Source organism: Myiozetetes cayanensis, unplaced genomic scaffold (genome assembly GCF_022539395.1).
Source record: "Myiozetetes cayanensis isolate MyiCay16 unplaced genomic scaffold, myiCay2020 scf34, whole genome shotgun sequence".
NCBI lineage: Eukaryota > Metazoa > Chordata > Aves > Passeriformes > Tyrannidae > Myiozetetes > Myiozetetes cayanensis.
In genome coordinates, this window is record NW_026087566.1 from 208,222 (window position 1) to 222,292 (window position 14,071).

Sequence of the window (14,071 nt, forward strand, 5' to 3'; positions counted from 1 at the left end):
GGCAGGAGAGGGGTTGAAAACTGGGAAAAAAATGGTAAAGGAGAGACTTGAATGGTCCACCCAGATAAAATACCTGCCCCAGGTGAACTCTGCTGAGGGTGGAGGGCACGGTGGTGCTGGACTCTGGGCGTGCAGGGCTGTGTTCAGGACCTGGCTGTCTGTGCTGTCACTCAGCTCTGCTGCCCTGGCTCCTGTCCTGGCCCTTCAGGGTGTGATTTCACAAGCCCAGCTTGAGTACAAAATGGCAAACCAGATCAAACCCACCGCCCTAGAAACCCCAAATGAGCAGAACTTTTAGAGCCAGCAGCAGGTGAAAGTGTGTATTTGGACAGGGAAGTGTCCTGCTCTGTCCAAATGGTGGTTTTCCCCTGGTAGATTTTTTTTTTTTCCAAAGTAATTGAGTTACAAAAATACCTGCACTGAGCACTGCAGCTCATGCATTATAGAAGCCTTCATTTCCTCAGGTCCTGGGGGGGCCCAGCTGCCAGCCCTGCAGCAGGGGCTGTTGTTCCTCTGGCTCCCAGAGCCCTGGGCCGTGGCACTGGTGCAAGTCTGCAGGAAGCAGAGCCCTGAGGAGTGCTGGGTGAGCAGCTGGCCGTGCTTCTGGCCGGGCTGATCCTCCTGAGAGCCGCTTGTTTGCAGCACTGAGTGCTCCCCCAGGCAGCAGCCTGTGCTTGGTGGGAGCAGATGCTGTAAATTGCTTTGCAGAGCACGGGGAAGCTCCCGGTGTTCCTGCTGAAGGCTGGAGTCAGTGCTGCATTGCAGATCCCTGGAACCAGCCCCAGCCAGCCCTGCAGTGCCTGCACCTCCTGTCCCCCCCACGGTGGCCTTGGGGACAGTCCCACACAGGGCTGAGCTGCTCAGGGGGTGGAGTGTGACCTTGCAGCAGGGAGCTGGTTGAAGCCCAGGGTGCTGCTGTCCATCTTCATCTGCACACCCTGGCAGCTGGGCAGGGAGGAGTCACTGCTTGGTGCTGCAGGAGTTCACGGCAGGCCACGCTCTGCATTTTGGGGACTGGCACTACCTTGGGTTCCCATGGCCTGCTTTTACCTTGAGGGCTCCTGGGGTAGTTTGGAGATGGAAACAGGTGCTGAACACACCCAGGCAGGGAGGGGACAGCAGTCAGGGCAGTCTGTCTCCATGGCAGTTCTCTTGTTCGTGTGGAGAGCTGACTAATTGTTCTTCCCTTTCATCCCTGCCTTTTCCATGGGAACACCATCCCTGCTATCTGATGGCAGTGCAGTTGCCCGAGGAGCCCTTGAGGAGCCTTCTTGAACAATGGCTGCAGCTTTCCAGACATGCACCAGAGCAATACCTGCCTGCAGGGATCAGGTGCTTGCTGGCACCTCTGCCAGACCCCTGAGTCATGCCCTCCCTCCTCCTGTGGGCATGAAAACTGCAGCACACACAGCCTGGTGTCTGGGGGAGCTCCTGCTGCTTCGCTCAGCCTGGCCAGCAAATGGACCAGCAGCTGCCTGGGCCTGGCCTGGAGTCCTTGCTGAGAGCTACCATCACACCCTGGGGTTTACTCATGGAACAGCACAGCAGTTCCACCTGGGACAGCTCCTGGCACCTGCCTGGCCCTGCTGGTTCCTTGTTCCTTTTGTTCATTTACGAGCAGAAGCTCTTCATGAGGTTCAGATTTCCCCTGTGTCTCAGAGCTCCTTCCTGGTGAACACCAGTGTAGGAAAATGCATTTAGTTTGTCTGCTGTCGCCTTATTTTGAACATTTGTAATACTTAGGTTGCTTCCAGCCTGGTGGAAGCTGCCTGCTCCTGCTGTCTTTGAGAAGAAACGTGCTTGTTCCTGTGCCTTTTGCAGATTTTTCTCACAGAATCTGTCAGGATTTGACCTTTCCCAGTATTTTCTTTCAGAAAGCTGATTTTTTTCTTTTTTTTCCCTGTTTTTCCTTCTCTTTCTTTTTTTTTTTTTTTTCCTTCCTGGCATCTCAGGCTTTGCTGTCTTTCTGTGTGCCTGGCAGTGTTGTTGGTGAATTATACGCTCCAATACAGTAATTTTCATTTGTACCAGATCCTGGTTGACATTCCCTTCCCCCTGCAGTATTTTTACCCTTATTTTCTTGCATTTTCCCTTTGTGAATTGAAGCCCAGCACGGTGGGGTTTGTTTCCTCCTGCATCTCTGCACGTTCTGTGCAGTGCTCAGGGTCCATCCCAGGCTTAAGGAGCTTTAATCCTGGGTCTTTTCCTGTCTGATGAGCTGCTGCCAGCAGGGTGTTGGTTGTCATCAGGTGTGTTTTGTGGTGGAGTATCCCAGTGACAGAACTGGAATCTGTGTGCTGCCTATGGACATGTTCCCTCCGTTGAATTTCCCACTGACTATTCCTAAATCCAAGCTGGAAGTGACTCCCAGGGCTTTAATATGTTTGGCTCCCAGGATTAGTTACTCCATCGCTTCCCTGGGGACTGAGAGGGGCTGCCCAGCCTGTAATTCCTTGGATCCTCCTACCTGAGGACAGGAGTGACATCTGCTGTCTCCCAGTGCCCAGGCACCTTCCCTGGTTGCTGGGCAGTGCCAGTAAATGCCTTGCTCTCCCCAGTGACATTTGCAGGGAGCTTCCCCAGCTGTACCAGGCTCTTGGAGCTGTGCAGGGGCAGGAGGAGGAGGCAGGGGAGGGGGTGTGTGCATACAGCTGCTGTACCCCCAGGGGCACTTCCATGCAGGCAGCTGGGAAGAGGAGGATGATTCCATCATCACCCCTGTCACCAGTGCACACAAATCCCAGCTTGCTTTGGCTTTGCTCTGTGCTGCCAAAGCCAGGCTGCCTGTCACATGAGAAGAGCTATCGGGCAGAGGCTGAGGAGAGCCATAAGCAGCTTTGGAGTATCTTTGTTGCTGACAGCTTAAATTGTGAGTGTGACAGACAGGCACACGCCACTGCTGCTGCTGCTGGGGCTGCTCCTGACTGCTGGCACTGCTGGTTTTGTAACAGTGTTCCTGGTCTTCACATAGAAGTACAGAATCCCAGAATCCCTGAGGTTGGGAAAGACCTCCAAGAGCATCGAGTCCCCCCTGTGCCCAATCCCCACCTTGTCCCCAGCCCAGAGCACTGAGTGCCACAGCCAGGCCTTCCTTGGACCCCTCCAGGGCTGGGGACTCCAAACCTCCCTGGGCAGCCCCTTCCAGTGTCTGACCACCCTTTCCATGGAGAAATTCCTCCTGATGTCCAACCTGACCCTCCCCTGGCACAGCTGAGGCCGCTCCCTCTCCTCCTGTCCCTGTTCCCTGGGAGCAGAGCCCGACCCCCCCCCGGCTCCCCCCTCCTGTCAGGGATTGCAGAGCCAGAAGGTCCCCCCTGAGCCTCCTTTTCTCCAGGCTGAGCCCCCCCAGCTCCCTCAGCCCCTCCTGCTGCTCCAGCCCCTTCCCAGCTCCGTTCCCTTCCCTGCACACGCTCCAGCCCCTCCGTGTCCTTCTTGTCCTGAGGGGCCCAGAACTGGACACGCTCAAGGTGTCCTTCAGCAGTGGCAGCACAGGGGGACAGTCACTGCCCTGTCCTGTGGCCACACTGTTGCTGATCCAGGCCAGGGGCCATTGGCCTTCTTGCCCCCCTGGGCTCACGTTCAGCTGCTGTTGACCAGCACCCCCAGGTCCTTCCCAGCTGGGCCACCTTCCAGCCACTACCAGCACTGGTTTTTCCAGCACTCAGGTGCTGTCTGGGTTCAGGCTCAGTTGCTCATCAGGAGGAACAGCCTCAGGGTCTGTGTGATTTTGCTTTTTGTACAGAAACTAAACTCCTTCCATTTTTTTCTACCATCAAACTTCTAAACAATGTCCTGAGAGCCCTGTGTGGGCTTGGCATCTGCTTCTGGTTGGAATCACAGCTGGGGATAGTGCTTGTAAAATGCTGATGCTGTGGTGTTAATACCTGAGGTGTGAAGCCGGTGCTGATTTTTAGCTGTAGCAGCCCTGGTGTTTGTGGCTGTAGTTTGGTTCCCTCACACTGGTACAGAGCAGTTGCTGAAGGAAAGAGTTGCTGGGGGGGATGATTAAGTAATGATTTGTTCCATGTCTTGCAGTTGGGCTTTGAGATCCCAGTGAAGGGTCTGGACTCCTGTTCCGCTGTCTGTGTCGTGCCGTGGCTCTGATGCTTTTTTGCCTTCCCAGCACCAGAGAGGAGCTGGCTGTTCCTTTTGCACCCTCCCAGCTCTGAGCAGTGCCAAATCCTGCTGGTGTATGCACCAAAGGAAAACCCTGTGCTCTCTTGCAGGCACGTTGTCGTGAAGACCTCTCCCAACCACAAGTACATCTTCACGCTGAGAACCCACCACTCGGTGGTGCCCGGCAGCATCGCCTTCAGCCTGCCCCAGGTACGGCTTTGCCTCCCTGCTGTGCTGTGGTCAGGGTTGAAGATGGGTTCTGACTGGAGCCAGGGTGATTTCCTGCACGTTTGATCTCTGGCAGCAGAAGTTCAAGCAGACTTTTGCTACAACTGAAGCCACCGCGGTTGTGTTTCTTTGGTCTGTTTTTAGCACGTGGTGAGATGCAGATACTGGAAAAGGTGCAATTTCACCTTTTAAAAACCCACCAGGAACAAACTATTTGAAAAAGAAAAACCCCAAGCAATGTCTGCCTTTCCTTGTGAATTTTTATTGTTCCCTGTTTCCCCTTGAATTTAAAGGGTTTCTTTAAAGTGTTTTTCTCTTTTTAAGACCTGCCAGAGAAATTTTAGTGACTGCATCCAGTCATTGTTGATATTTTTAGATGAAAAATGCAAGGAAATGCATAAAATAATAAAAAACCCCACAACTGATCTCCTCTTTCTTAGTTAAGTCATTATCAGATGTTACATGATGGTTAGAATAAATAATTAATACAATTAACTTCTAAACAGAAAACCTTTCTGTACCACAGTTCTACCCCTTCATAAAGGGGTAGAACCATATAAAGGGGTGGAACCATATAAACCATATAGAACCATATAAACCATATAGAACCATATAAAATGTCTGAATCCACCCCCTTTTAATTTAAAACCATTTCCCCTTTTTCTGTTGCTACAGGCCCTGCTAAAAACGTCTGTCCCCATCTTTCTTTTAAGCCCCCTTTAAGTATTGGAAGGCCTCAGTGAGATCTTTCCAGAACATTCTCCCCTCCAGGCTGAACAGCCCCCCTTCCCTCAGCCTGTCTCCACACTGCAAAAGTACCATTTTTGCAACTTTTAAGCCAGAACTGTTGGAATTGCTAAGAATTGTGGTGTCACATAATGACTGAACCACTTCCCGCTTCTCCTTGAGGAGGTTGGACAGAACAACCTGCTGATGTCAGAGATGGAGTTATTTAATGAGATTATCCCCTGTTTGACTTGTTTGGTGTTACTGGGTTTTCTTTGGGATGCCCCATTCTGCTGCTGAGGGCTCTCAGGCCATCCTGAGCCTCTGGGGGGAAGGACTGGCTTCCTGACACTTTGGTCTTGTTTTCACAGAGAAAATGGGCTGGGCTTTCCATTGGACAGGAGATTGATGGTAAGTCAGTTGTCAGTGTGATTGTGACGTGTTTGTGAAAGCTGAATTCGTGTTCTCACACTGGAGTGAAACCAAATTGGGCAATCTCAGACCCTCAGGTGGTGAGGAGGGGAGGGCTCTCCTGCCTGCAGGCTTTCTGCATTTAACAACCCCAACCTGGAGAAGTATTGTGGCAGTTCCTCCAGACTCCTGCTGGGGTGTCAGCATGGCTCTGGGTGGGACTTCAGCATCCACGTGCAGATGCGAACGCTGGGCATGTCCTGGATGGTCTGTTCCATTCCTGGGTCTCCAGAGAGCACTCCCAGCTAACACAGGACAGCTTGGGGAATTTCTTGGCATCTGCCTTTCAATCTGGAGAGTGGGGAGGTGTCAGTGCCCAGGGTTCCCAGAGACAGCCCTGGAGTGCTGAGCTTTGTGAGCAGCACTGATGTTTGCACACACATGAGGACATGGGTTAGTGCTGACCATGGGAGTGGTTGGGCCTGATGGTTTTAGAGGTCTTTTCCAACCTTAAGGATTCTGTTTTTCTATGATTTTTTTTGCTACCTGGTTTTGTTTTGATTTGTTTTTTTTTAACTGAAGAATAACCTCTAATGGAGGGGAGACCCATAATTATTTTGTTTCTCACCCCTCTGTGGTTGTTGATTGTGTGCCAACTGGCTTCTAGAGCAATACTGAAGTTATTAGAGGAGAGAAGCACTAATATACTGTGTCACCAGCAGGTTTGTGACTGTACCTGGCTGTAAACTTCCCAGCTCTGGGGGAGCCTGTGTTAAGAAAAATGATGCAGTAATTCTGTGCAGAGTGACTAAATGTCATCTGACTCCCTGTGGGGTGGGAGGTGTTGTGATGTTGTTCTGCAGGTAGGGAGGAGTGTTCACAAAACCAGTGATTTCCCAGGGCTCCTGGTTTGTTGTGGTCCCCAAATGATGTGAAAACTGAGCTCTAAATGTTGGTGGGGCAGCGATGCTGAGCCTGCTGAGCCCCGGTGACGGGTTGGTGGGTTGGTTGTCCTGCCTTCCAGGCAGTTCAGCTCCAGCAGCTCCCCTGTTCCCACACACTCCTGGAGCCAGGGCTGCCTTCCCAGACCTGCTGCCCCTCCATCCTGCCTCTCTCTGGGACATTCCAGGCTCTGGAGTTCCAGGCAGGGATAACCCTGCTGCCATATCCCTTTCGGAAAGAGCTCCATCCAGGAGATAGACCTCAGTTCAGGAGGTGCTTGTGTTTGATCTTTATCCCTGTTTCCTGGAAGATCCTTCTTTGACAGCTCATTCCTGGGTGGCCTGTTCTCATCCCAGGAAGGCCATCTGGGGTGTGTGCTGTGATGACCTGTGTGTGTCCTCTGGTAACAACTCCAGCCAGGGACAGGCTCTCTTTGTTCTCAGGACCTGTATCTGAGTGTGCTGGAGCCTTGCTCTGAGGTCCCACCTTTCCCAGGGTCTGCAGGTTCAATCTGGAACCTTCCTGCTGCCAAAGGCTGGCCAGGAAATCACAGATTGACTGAAGTACCTTTCCCTCATTCCCCTCCTGCTGCTTTATCCTTACCAGTGGCTTCTGGAGCACAGGAGACTTTGTTCTCCACATTCAAGGCAAACCTTGAACCATCCTCAGACTTCTGGAGGATCATTGGCTTCTTGTCCTCTGCTGCAGCCTGGTTTGGGGGTTGCTGGGGCTACCTGTTGGTGGGATCCTGCCCTCTGGTCAGCTGTGCTGAGAAGTGTCCCTGGTGTTGGAACCACGCTGCTCTTTGCTTCCCATCCTCTCTCCTCTGGCAGCAGCAGCCCCTGCTGTGCTGTGCCTGTGGGTTCAGGTGCAGTTGGCAGTGACTGGGCAGTGCCTCCCATTCCCCTTGACTTTCTGCCCCTTTCAAGGACTGTTCAGCTGGTTTTGTGTTACTGGAGGTAAGCTGGGAATGTCAGGATGAGCCCAAGGGCACCCCTGGGGTAGGGGCTGTTCCCTCACTGGCAGAGGGGAAGGGAAGCTGATGATGTGCTGCATTCTGGGCTGCAGGGGCCTCACAGCTTAAACATGCAGGGAATCAACTTCCTGCTGCCTCCCTGGGAGAAGAGCTCAGCAACAGAAAACCAGGGATGGCCTCTTGTCATTGCCTTGTGGGCCAGACTACCCTCAGTGCTGGTTTTGGGCCTTCTGAAGGTGTGTCCTCCAAACTCTTGGGTGCAGTTACAGCTGTGTGGTACCACAGCATGTCTGTGCTTTCATCCTCCTCGTCCCCCAAAGCTTGTGTGGTGTTTGAGCTGTTTGCAAGGTTTATTAGAGTTTTTTTTTAAGGGATTTTCAGTGGAAATTTGACTGTGTTCATGGCCTTGGAGTAGAACGTGGATCAGAAATAATACACTGAGTTTTACCAAGTGCTCATTCTAGAGGGGAGAGCACTTGCCAAACGTTTTGCAATGCTGTATTGCCAAATGTTCAACACACTGGGGGGCCCCTGCTGCTCTGAAATGTGCTGCTCCTCTCTCTGTTTCCCCAGTTTCCTTGTACACCTTCGACAAGGCCAAGCAGTGCATCGGCACCATGACCATCGAGATCGACTTCCTGCAGAAGAAGAACATCGACTCCAACCCCTACGACACCGACAAGATGGCTGCAGAGTTCATCCAGCAGTTCAACAGCCAGGCCTTCTCCGTGGGCCAGCAGGTGGGCTTTGCTGGGGGATTCTAAGGCAAAAATGGGCTTCAGTGCCGTGACCTGAACAGGAAGGGAACACCTGGAGAGGTCCAAGAGAATTGTTTGTTGTGGGAATGGTTTCTCTGTGAAAAGTCAAACCCTCCTGACTTTCACTGAGAGGATGAGCAGAGGGGGTTAAAATCTGTCTTACCCTGAACTGAAGAAATCCGTGAGGAAAATCCCAAGGCTTGGGAGAGCTGGGATCTCCCTGTGTTGTGGCCTGGTTGGGTTATGAGCCTGGCAGCTCCTGGAATCTTCTGAGAAACCACTTTTGTCTCAAGATCAAGATGAACACTGGGTTTAATTCATTCTCAGTGGCACCTCTTAGATATCAGGAGGAAATCCTCTGTGAGGGTGGGCAGGCCCTGGCACAGGTTACCCAGGGCTGCCCCTGGATCCCTGCAAGTGTCCAAGGCCAGGTTGAATGGGGCTTGGAGCACCCTGGGCTGGTGGAAGGTGTCCCTGCCCATGGCAGGGCTGGGAATGGATGGGCTTTAAGATCCCTCCCAGCCCAAACCATTGTGGGATTCTGTGATTTATTGCTACTCCTTGGACTCCAGGGATGAAATATTTCCCTGGGGATCATGGACAGCTGTTGTCCCTGCAGCTCACCCTGCTCAGCTCTGCAGCAGATGTTGTGTGCCCCTGCAAACTCTGTGACAGCCCCTGCTTTGCCTCGTTCTCAGGACAGGTTCAGGTTGGCCTCTCACAGCAGTTCACAACTTGCAGGGTCTGAATCTTAAGCTGGTTGCAGATGCAATCTCAGAGGAGAGGAATTGTGCAGAGACAGCCCTGGTTTTCTGGGGGATGGACCCTGCTCCTTGCTCCCCTCATCCTGTCTCATTAGCCCTGTCCCTGAGGTATCTTTGTCAAACTGAAATGTGAGAGATCCAAAAGTTTTGAGCTCAATTGTTCTCCTTGCCTGGCACCAGCAATTAAAGCGAGAGGAAAATGTCAAGTGATGATGTAGAACATTGAGCTGGGGAGGGAGGAAAGGGAGGGGGGGGGAAGAGAAGCTTTTCTTGGAAAGAGAATTTCTCTTCGAGTTTTTTTCAGTTGACTTCATGTTTTGATAGTTTTGATGTGTCACTCTTAAGCTGGGGCAGGGAGAGCACGTGGTCAGCACCCTAGAGCTTTACAGGGTAAAAACTCTTGTGGGAGTTGTTGGGTGGCAAACTCAGTCTCCAGGCAAATCTCGGTAGCGTTGTCAGATCCTTTCTAGCTCTTTTTAATGGTTTTTTTCCCTTCTACAGCTTGTGTTCAGCTTCAATGACAAGCTCTTTGGGCTGCTGGTGAAGGACATGGAAGCCATGGACCCCAGCATTCTCAAAGGGGAGTCTGGAACAGGCAAAAAGCAGAAGGTGGGCTCCCAGGAATTCGTGCCCATCCTTAGGCACTGCACACATTGCTCCTGGTCTTGAAGAGCTAATTCCTAGAAACACATTTCTCTTGAGCTTTTTTGTCTTCCAGTTATGTCCAGTTTTGATTTTTTTTTTTCCTTCTATAGAAAGGTCATAATTTTATTTTGTTCTTTTCTTGCTGGATCTTGCTGAAATAATGTAGTTGGGCTTGAACTAAACCAGTAACTTTAAAAAGCCAGTTTGTTACCCCTGATGAGCTTCTGCATTTGGTGATGTTTGTTTTAGAGGAGGTGTTGGTATTTCACATTCTTCCCAGACGTTTTCAGTGGAGCTTTTGCTACTGTTTCCTGTTTTTTTGGGGGGTACCTGAAGAGCAATCTGAAGCTGAGTCTAACAGCAATTAATGTAACTATTTGTTTCCCTCCTTTTTCCAGATTGAGGTTGGTTTGGTTCTTGGGAACAGTCAAGTTGCCTTTGAGAAAGCTGAGAACTCCTCTCTCAATCTGATTGGTGAGTGCCACTGTACCCAGAGAGAGAAATAATGCTTGAAATGTGCTGCTTTTCAGGCCTTGCAGACTTGGTTGCCTCCAAGTGGTTTCTTTTCCTCACTGCCAGGTCTGGATAAGAACAGTGAAGTGGATGAGTAGGTCCAGCAAAAGGCAGCAGCAGGTTTGAAATACTTTAACTCCTGAAACATTAGAGAATGATGTTTTCAGGGACAGTAAGAAGCCAACAGCTCTTTCATTAAGTTTAATTAAAAAGAGCAGGGAGTAGGAGATTGAGAACTTTTTTTTTGGAATGTGTAGCCAAAATCTCAAAGTGAGCATGAACTTCTGCAAATCTCCTGTCAGAGAGTTCTCCCTTTCCAGGGCACTGGACAGATGTGCACAACAGTTCAGTTTTTCTTGCCTTCTGCCAGTCCTGCTCCTCAGGAGCCCCTGGGAGCTGCACAACACCACAGGGTCCCACTATTGGACATTGGGGCATAATGGGGGTGTGCTCTGCTCATTCCTTGAGACAGAAACCTGTGTAGGGTTGGATCTGGGATGTTCCCACAGAGCCTCCCGCTGGAATGGTGGGACCTGGACCGTGGAGTGGGCACTGATGTGGCTCCAGCCCTTCCCTTCTGGGTGTGACTCAAGCCCTGCCCTTGAACAGACACTCTTGTTTTTGTTTTGTCTCATTTTTGTTTCTGTTTTGTCCCCTCTTCCTGGAGTGCCCTGAGCTGAAGGGAACCCCTTGTGCTGCTGCTCGTGCACAGCTCGGGAGGGGAGGGCAAGGCTGGGGGGGGGTCAGGGGCCCTGGCCAGCCCAGGTGAGCTCCCACCTGAGGGAGGGTTAGCCCTGGGCTGTGCTGGGTGCTGGGAGAATCTGCTACCCAATAAACCATCTGAGGGGAGCAGCCACTTAGGAGAGGAGAACTCAGCTGCAGAAAGGGGCAGGTGGGAGGCTGTGGTGTAACCACACCTCACACCCGCTGCAGGTTTGTACCTGAACACACAGCCCATCCTGGTCTGTGGGCTGAGCTGTGGATGGCTGTAATTAAGCACCCTAACGAGGATACAGGTGTTAATGGCACCAGATGAACCCGGGCAGGGCAGTGAGTTCCCAGCTGTGCCCACGTGGTTGCACTGGCTCAGCTTTCACTGGCAGGACACGGGGAGTGTTCAGTGACCCCATTCACTGAGGCAGAGCAGGGATGCTGCACTTGTTAATAATATTCAGAGATATCTAATGACCTGTGAGCTCCCTCCCGGCTCATGGGGGTGTGAGGAGTGGTCCCAGGGGAGGGCTGATGGGTTGGGAACAGGGATCCTTCCCCCTGGGATTCTGTTTCGTTGTCTGCAGACAAGACAAAAGAGCTGCTTGTGCCTCGATTTACTTCTATCAAGCTGGTACTTCATTTAATCTCCTCATTGATCTGAGGCAGAACTGCTTAATGTGCTTTGTTGGTCTCTGGAGAATTGTAAAGTTCTGAATAATTAAATTCTGGAGGAGGAGATGAAAGTGAAGTGAGTGTCACTGAGCTCTACCTCCAGTAAAGGACCTACATTGTTTTAATAGAGAAGAATTGTAATAATTGTTTAAAAAAAAAATTCCACTTCTTCTGCTTAGCATAAAATTGTCTTATAAAACCAAGGGATGAAGTTTTAATGCAATCTGCAAGAATTCCATCGTGCTGAGGTGCAGCCAGAAGGGGGGGGTGTAGGCCAAGCTCTGCAGGAGCATCCCTGGCTGAGGGCTCTGACCTAAGGGCTGGAGTGCAGCACTAGGGTAATGAACACAGGGGGTTGGTGCATCAGCTCCCTGTGCCCTGCACAGCACTGGCTCTGGGTGCTCTGGTTACACCTGCTGGCCCTGGTGTGTGGGTCAGACCTTGCTGGTTTGTTTTGCTGCCCCTGGAATTGAAGAGTTGATTCCAGCTGTGTTTAGAGCGAGATGAAAGCAGCCTGACTGAGCTAACACAGACCTGCTGATTGCTGCGCTCACTGCACTCTGGGTGCCCTCCTGGCTCAGCTTGGAGCACCTCTGGAAGAGCTTGTGGAACAGGCCAGCAACAGGCACAGTTGTTGTTTGCCATGAGTAGGTTTTAGGAAGGAATTCCTCCCTGGGAGGGTGGGCAGGCCCTGGCACAGGCTGCCCGGAGAAGCTGTGGCTCCCCTGGATCCCTGGAAGTGTCCAAGGCCAGGTTGGACGGGACTTGGAGCAGCCTGGGCTGGTGGAACCCCTCTGCAGAGGGAGTGAGGAACTCGGGAGGGCTGGAATGTGAGTGGCTTGTCAGCAGAAGGGAGAGGAGGTGGTTAAAGAGACTGCAGAGCTGTGCTTGGGGGTCTGGCTGCACTTGGAGTCCCTCTGGAAGAGGCTGTGGAACAGACACAACTCTGGTGATTTGCCAGGACCAGCCTTGGCTCTTCTGAGCTGTAAAGGAGCTGTGACCTTGTGATTGTTTGGTGTGACCTTGCTGCAAATTGCTCTGCTGTCTGGGGACACTTTCATGTGCTGTGCCTTCCCAAAGGATCCTGGAGTTCTGCAGAGCTGCACATCTTTGGATCTTAAATCTGTACAGGAGAGGCCAACAGAAACTGTAATAAAGCACTAAATTAGAGATACCTTTATTAAGGTGTTACACTGGGAAGGGTCAGCCTGGCTGACCCCCTTGGAGCTCATTCCAGTTCATCAGGAAGCCCTGGCACAAGGGCTGCTGGTTTGTCCCAGCTCCTCCAGCAAGGCCCTTCATCAAAGGTTCCTAAAACAGAATCAAACCAGAGATCTGTGAGAGAGAAGGTCCTGGCACGGGTCAGTGGGTGGTGAAAGGGAAGGAGTAAATAGCCCAGGCTGGTGGAGTTCAGTGGGAATCTCTGCTGGGCCTTTGCTTCCCACTGGAATTACTGAATAAACTGGGAAAAAGCCTGAGCAATGAGGTGCCCGAGCTGGCTCTGATTTAGCCTGGTGACTGAGGCAGAAAATGGCAGAGGAAATTCGGTATAAATAAGCATCAAGTGACATGGGGGAGGAAAAGTTGGGTAAAGCTGGTGGCTGTGGTGGGACAAGATCCCAGGGAGGACAGTTTGAAGGGAATGCTGGAGCCATGCTTGTACAGCCTGAGCACTGTTAAGAATTACTGTGTTAGTTAAGAATTATTGCAGATTATTGATAAAGGAGTATGAACAAAGTGGAGATAATTTTGTACCTGTATTTAAGATATATCCTGCGGGTCCATCTGCCAGGGGATGTGGTGGGAACAGAGAAAGCTGAGAGAGCAATAAGGGGGCTCTAGTGTGGAGCTGCTGCTGGGGAAGGAAGGGAGAGCAGGTGAAGGCTGGAAAAGGCATTGAGGAGGATACAGGACAAACATATTGTCATCCCAGGTGGCCTGGAAAAGAGGGGACACTGGGAGTGGCAGCAGCCACGAGAGCTGGGGGCTGAGGGCACTCAGGGTGCTGAGAAATCCCTGTGAGGGGTTGGAAGGCTGGGAAAATGGCTTACCAGGTAAACCAGGTCTGTGGTGTCCTGCCCTGGTGTCCTTGACCCAGGGTGTCCTCCTGAGAGCACAGCTGGGGTTCCCAGGATGTGGGGCTGAGCTGTGCTGGTTCTGCACCTGTGTCTGCTGGATCCTGGGCTCAGTGCTGGAAATGACTCCTTTGGTTTTGCAGGTAAATCCAAGACCAAGGAGAACCGTCAGTCAATCATCAACCCCGACTGGAACTTTGAGAAGATGGGCATCGGGGGCCTGGACAAAGAATTCTCCGATATTTTCCGACGAGCTTTTGCTTCTCGAGTTTTCCCGCCAGAAATTGTGGAGCAAATGGGTGAGTAATCCAGGGAAGTGTGGCTGGGGCTGCAAGGACTGGCCAGCAGCTGACAGCCTTGTGGTGCTGTAACACAGCAGTTTCTCAGGGATCTGACACACCAACAGAGCCTCTTCTGCCCCCGTTGCTGCCAAATGCATTTTGGTTACTGGGTTAGGGAAGGGCAACAAACCCAGCACATGCTCAACCCTGCACCTGGAGTGTCTGGAGGAATGAGAGACGTGGTTTAACT

At 51.7% G+C, this 14,071-nt stretch overlaps 1 protein-coding gene across 2 annotated transcripts in view; it reads left to right on the forward strand.

Moving 5' to 3' along the window:
- Positions 1–14,071, forward strand: part of NSF (N-ethylmaleimide sensitive factor, vesicle fusing ATPase) — a 60,837-nt gene that overhangs the window by 11,900 nt on the left and 34,866 nt on the right. For both annotated transcript variants that reach the window (XM_050327555.1, XM_050327554.1), the window contains exons 3-8: positions 4,227–4,326; positions 5,442–5,481; positions 7,973–8,139; positions 9,423–9,530; positions 9,965–10,040; positions 13,684–13,839. In XM_050327555.1, coding sequence (XP_050183512.1) covers positions 4,227–4,326; positions 5,442–5,481; positions 7,973–8,139; positions 9,423–9,530; positions 9,965–10,040; positions 13,684–13,839 — 647 coding nt within the window. The remainder of the gene's footprint in view (positions 1–4,226; positions 4,327–5,441; positions 5,482–7,972; positions 8,140–9,422; positions 9,531–9,964; positions 10,041–13,683; positions 13,840–14,071) is intronic.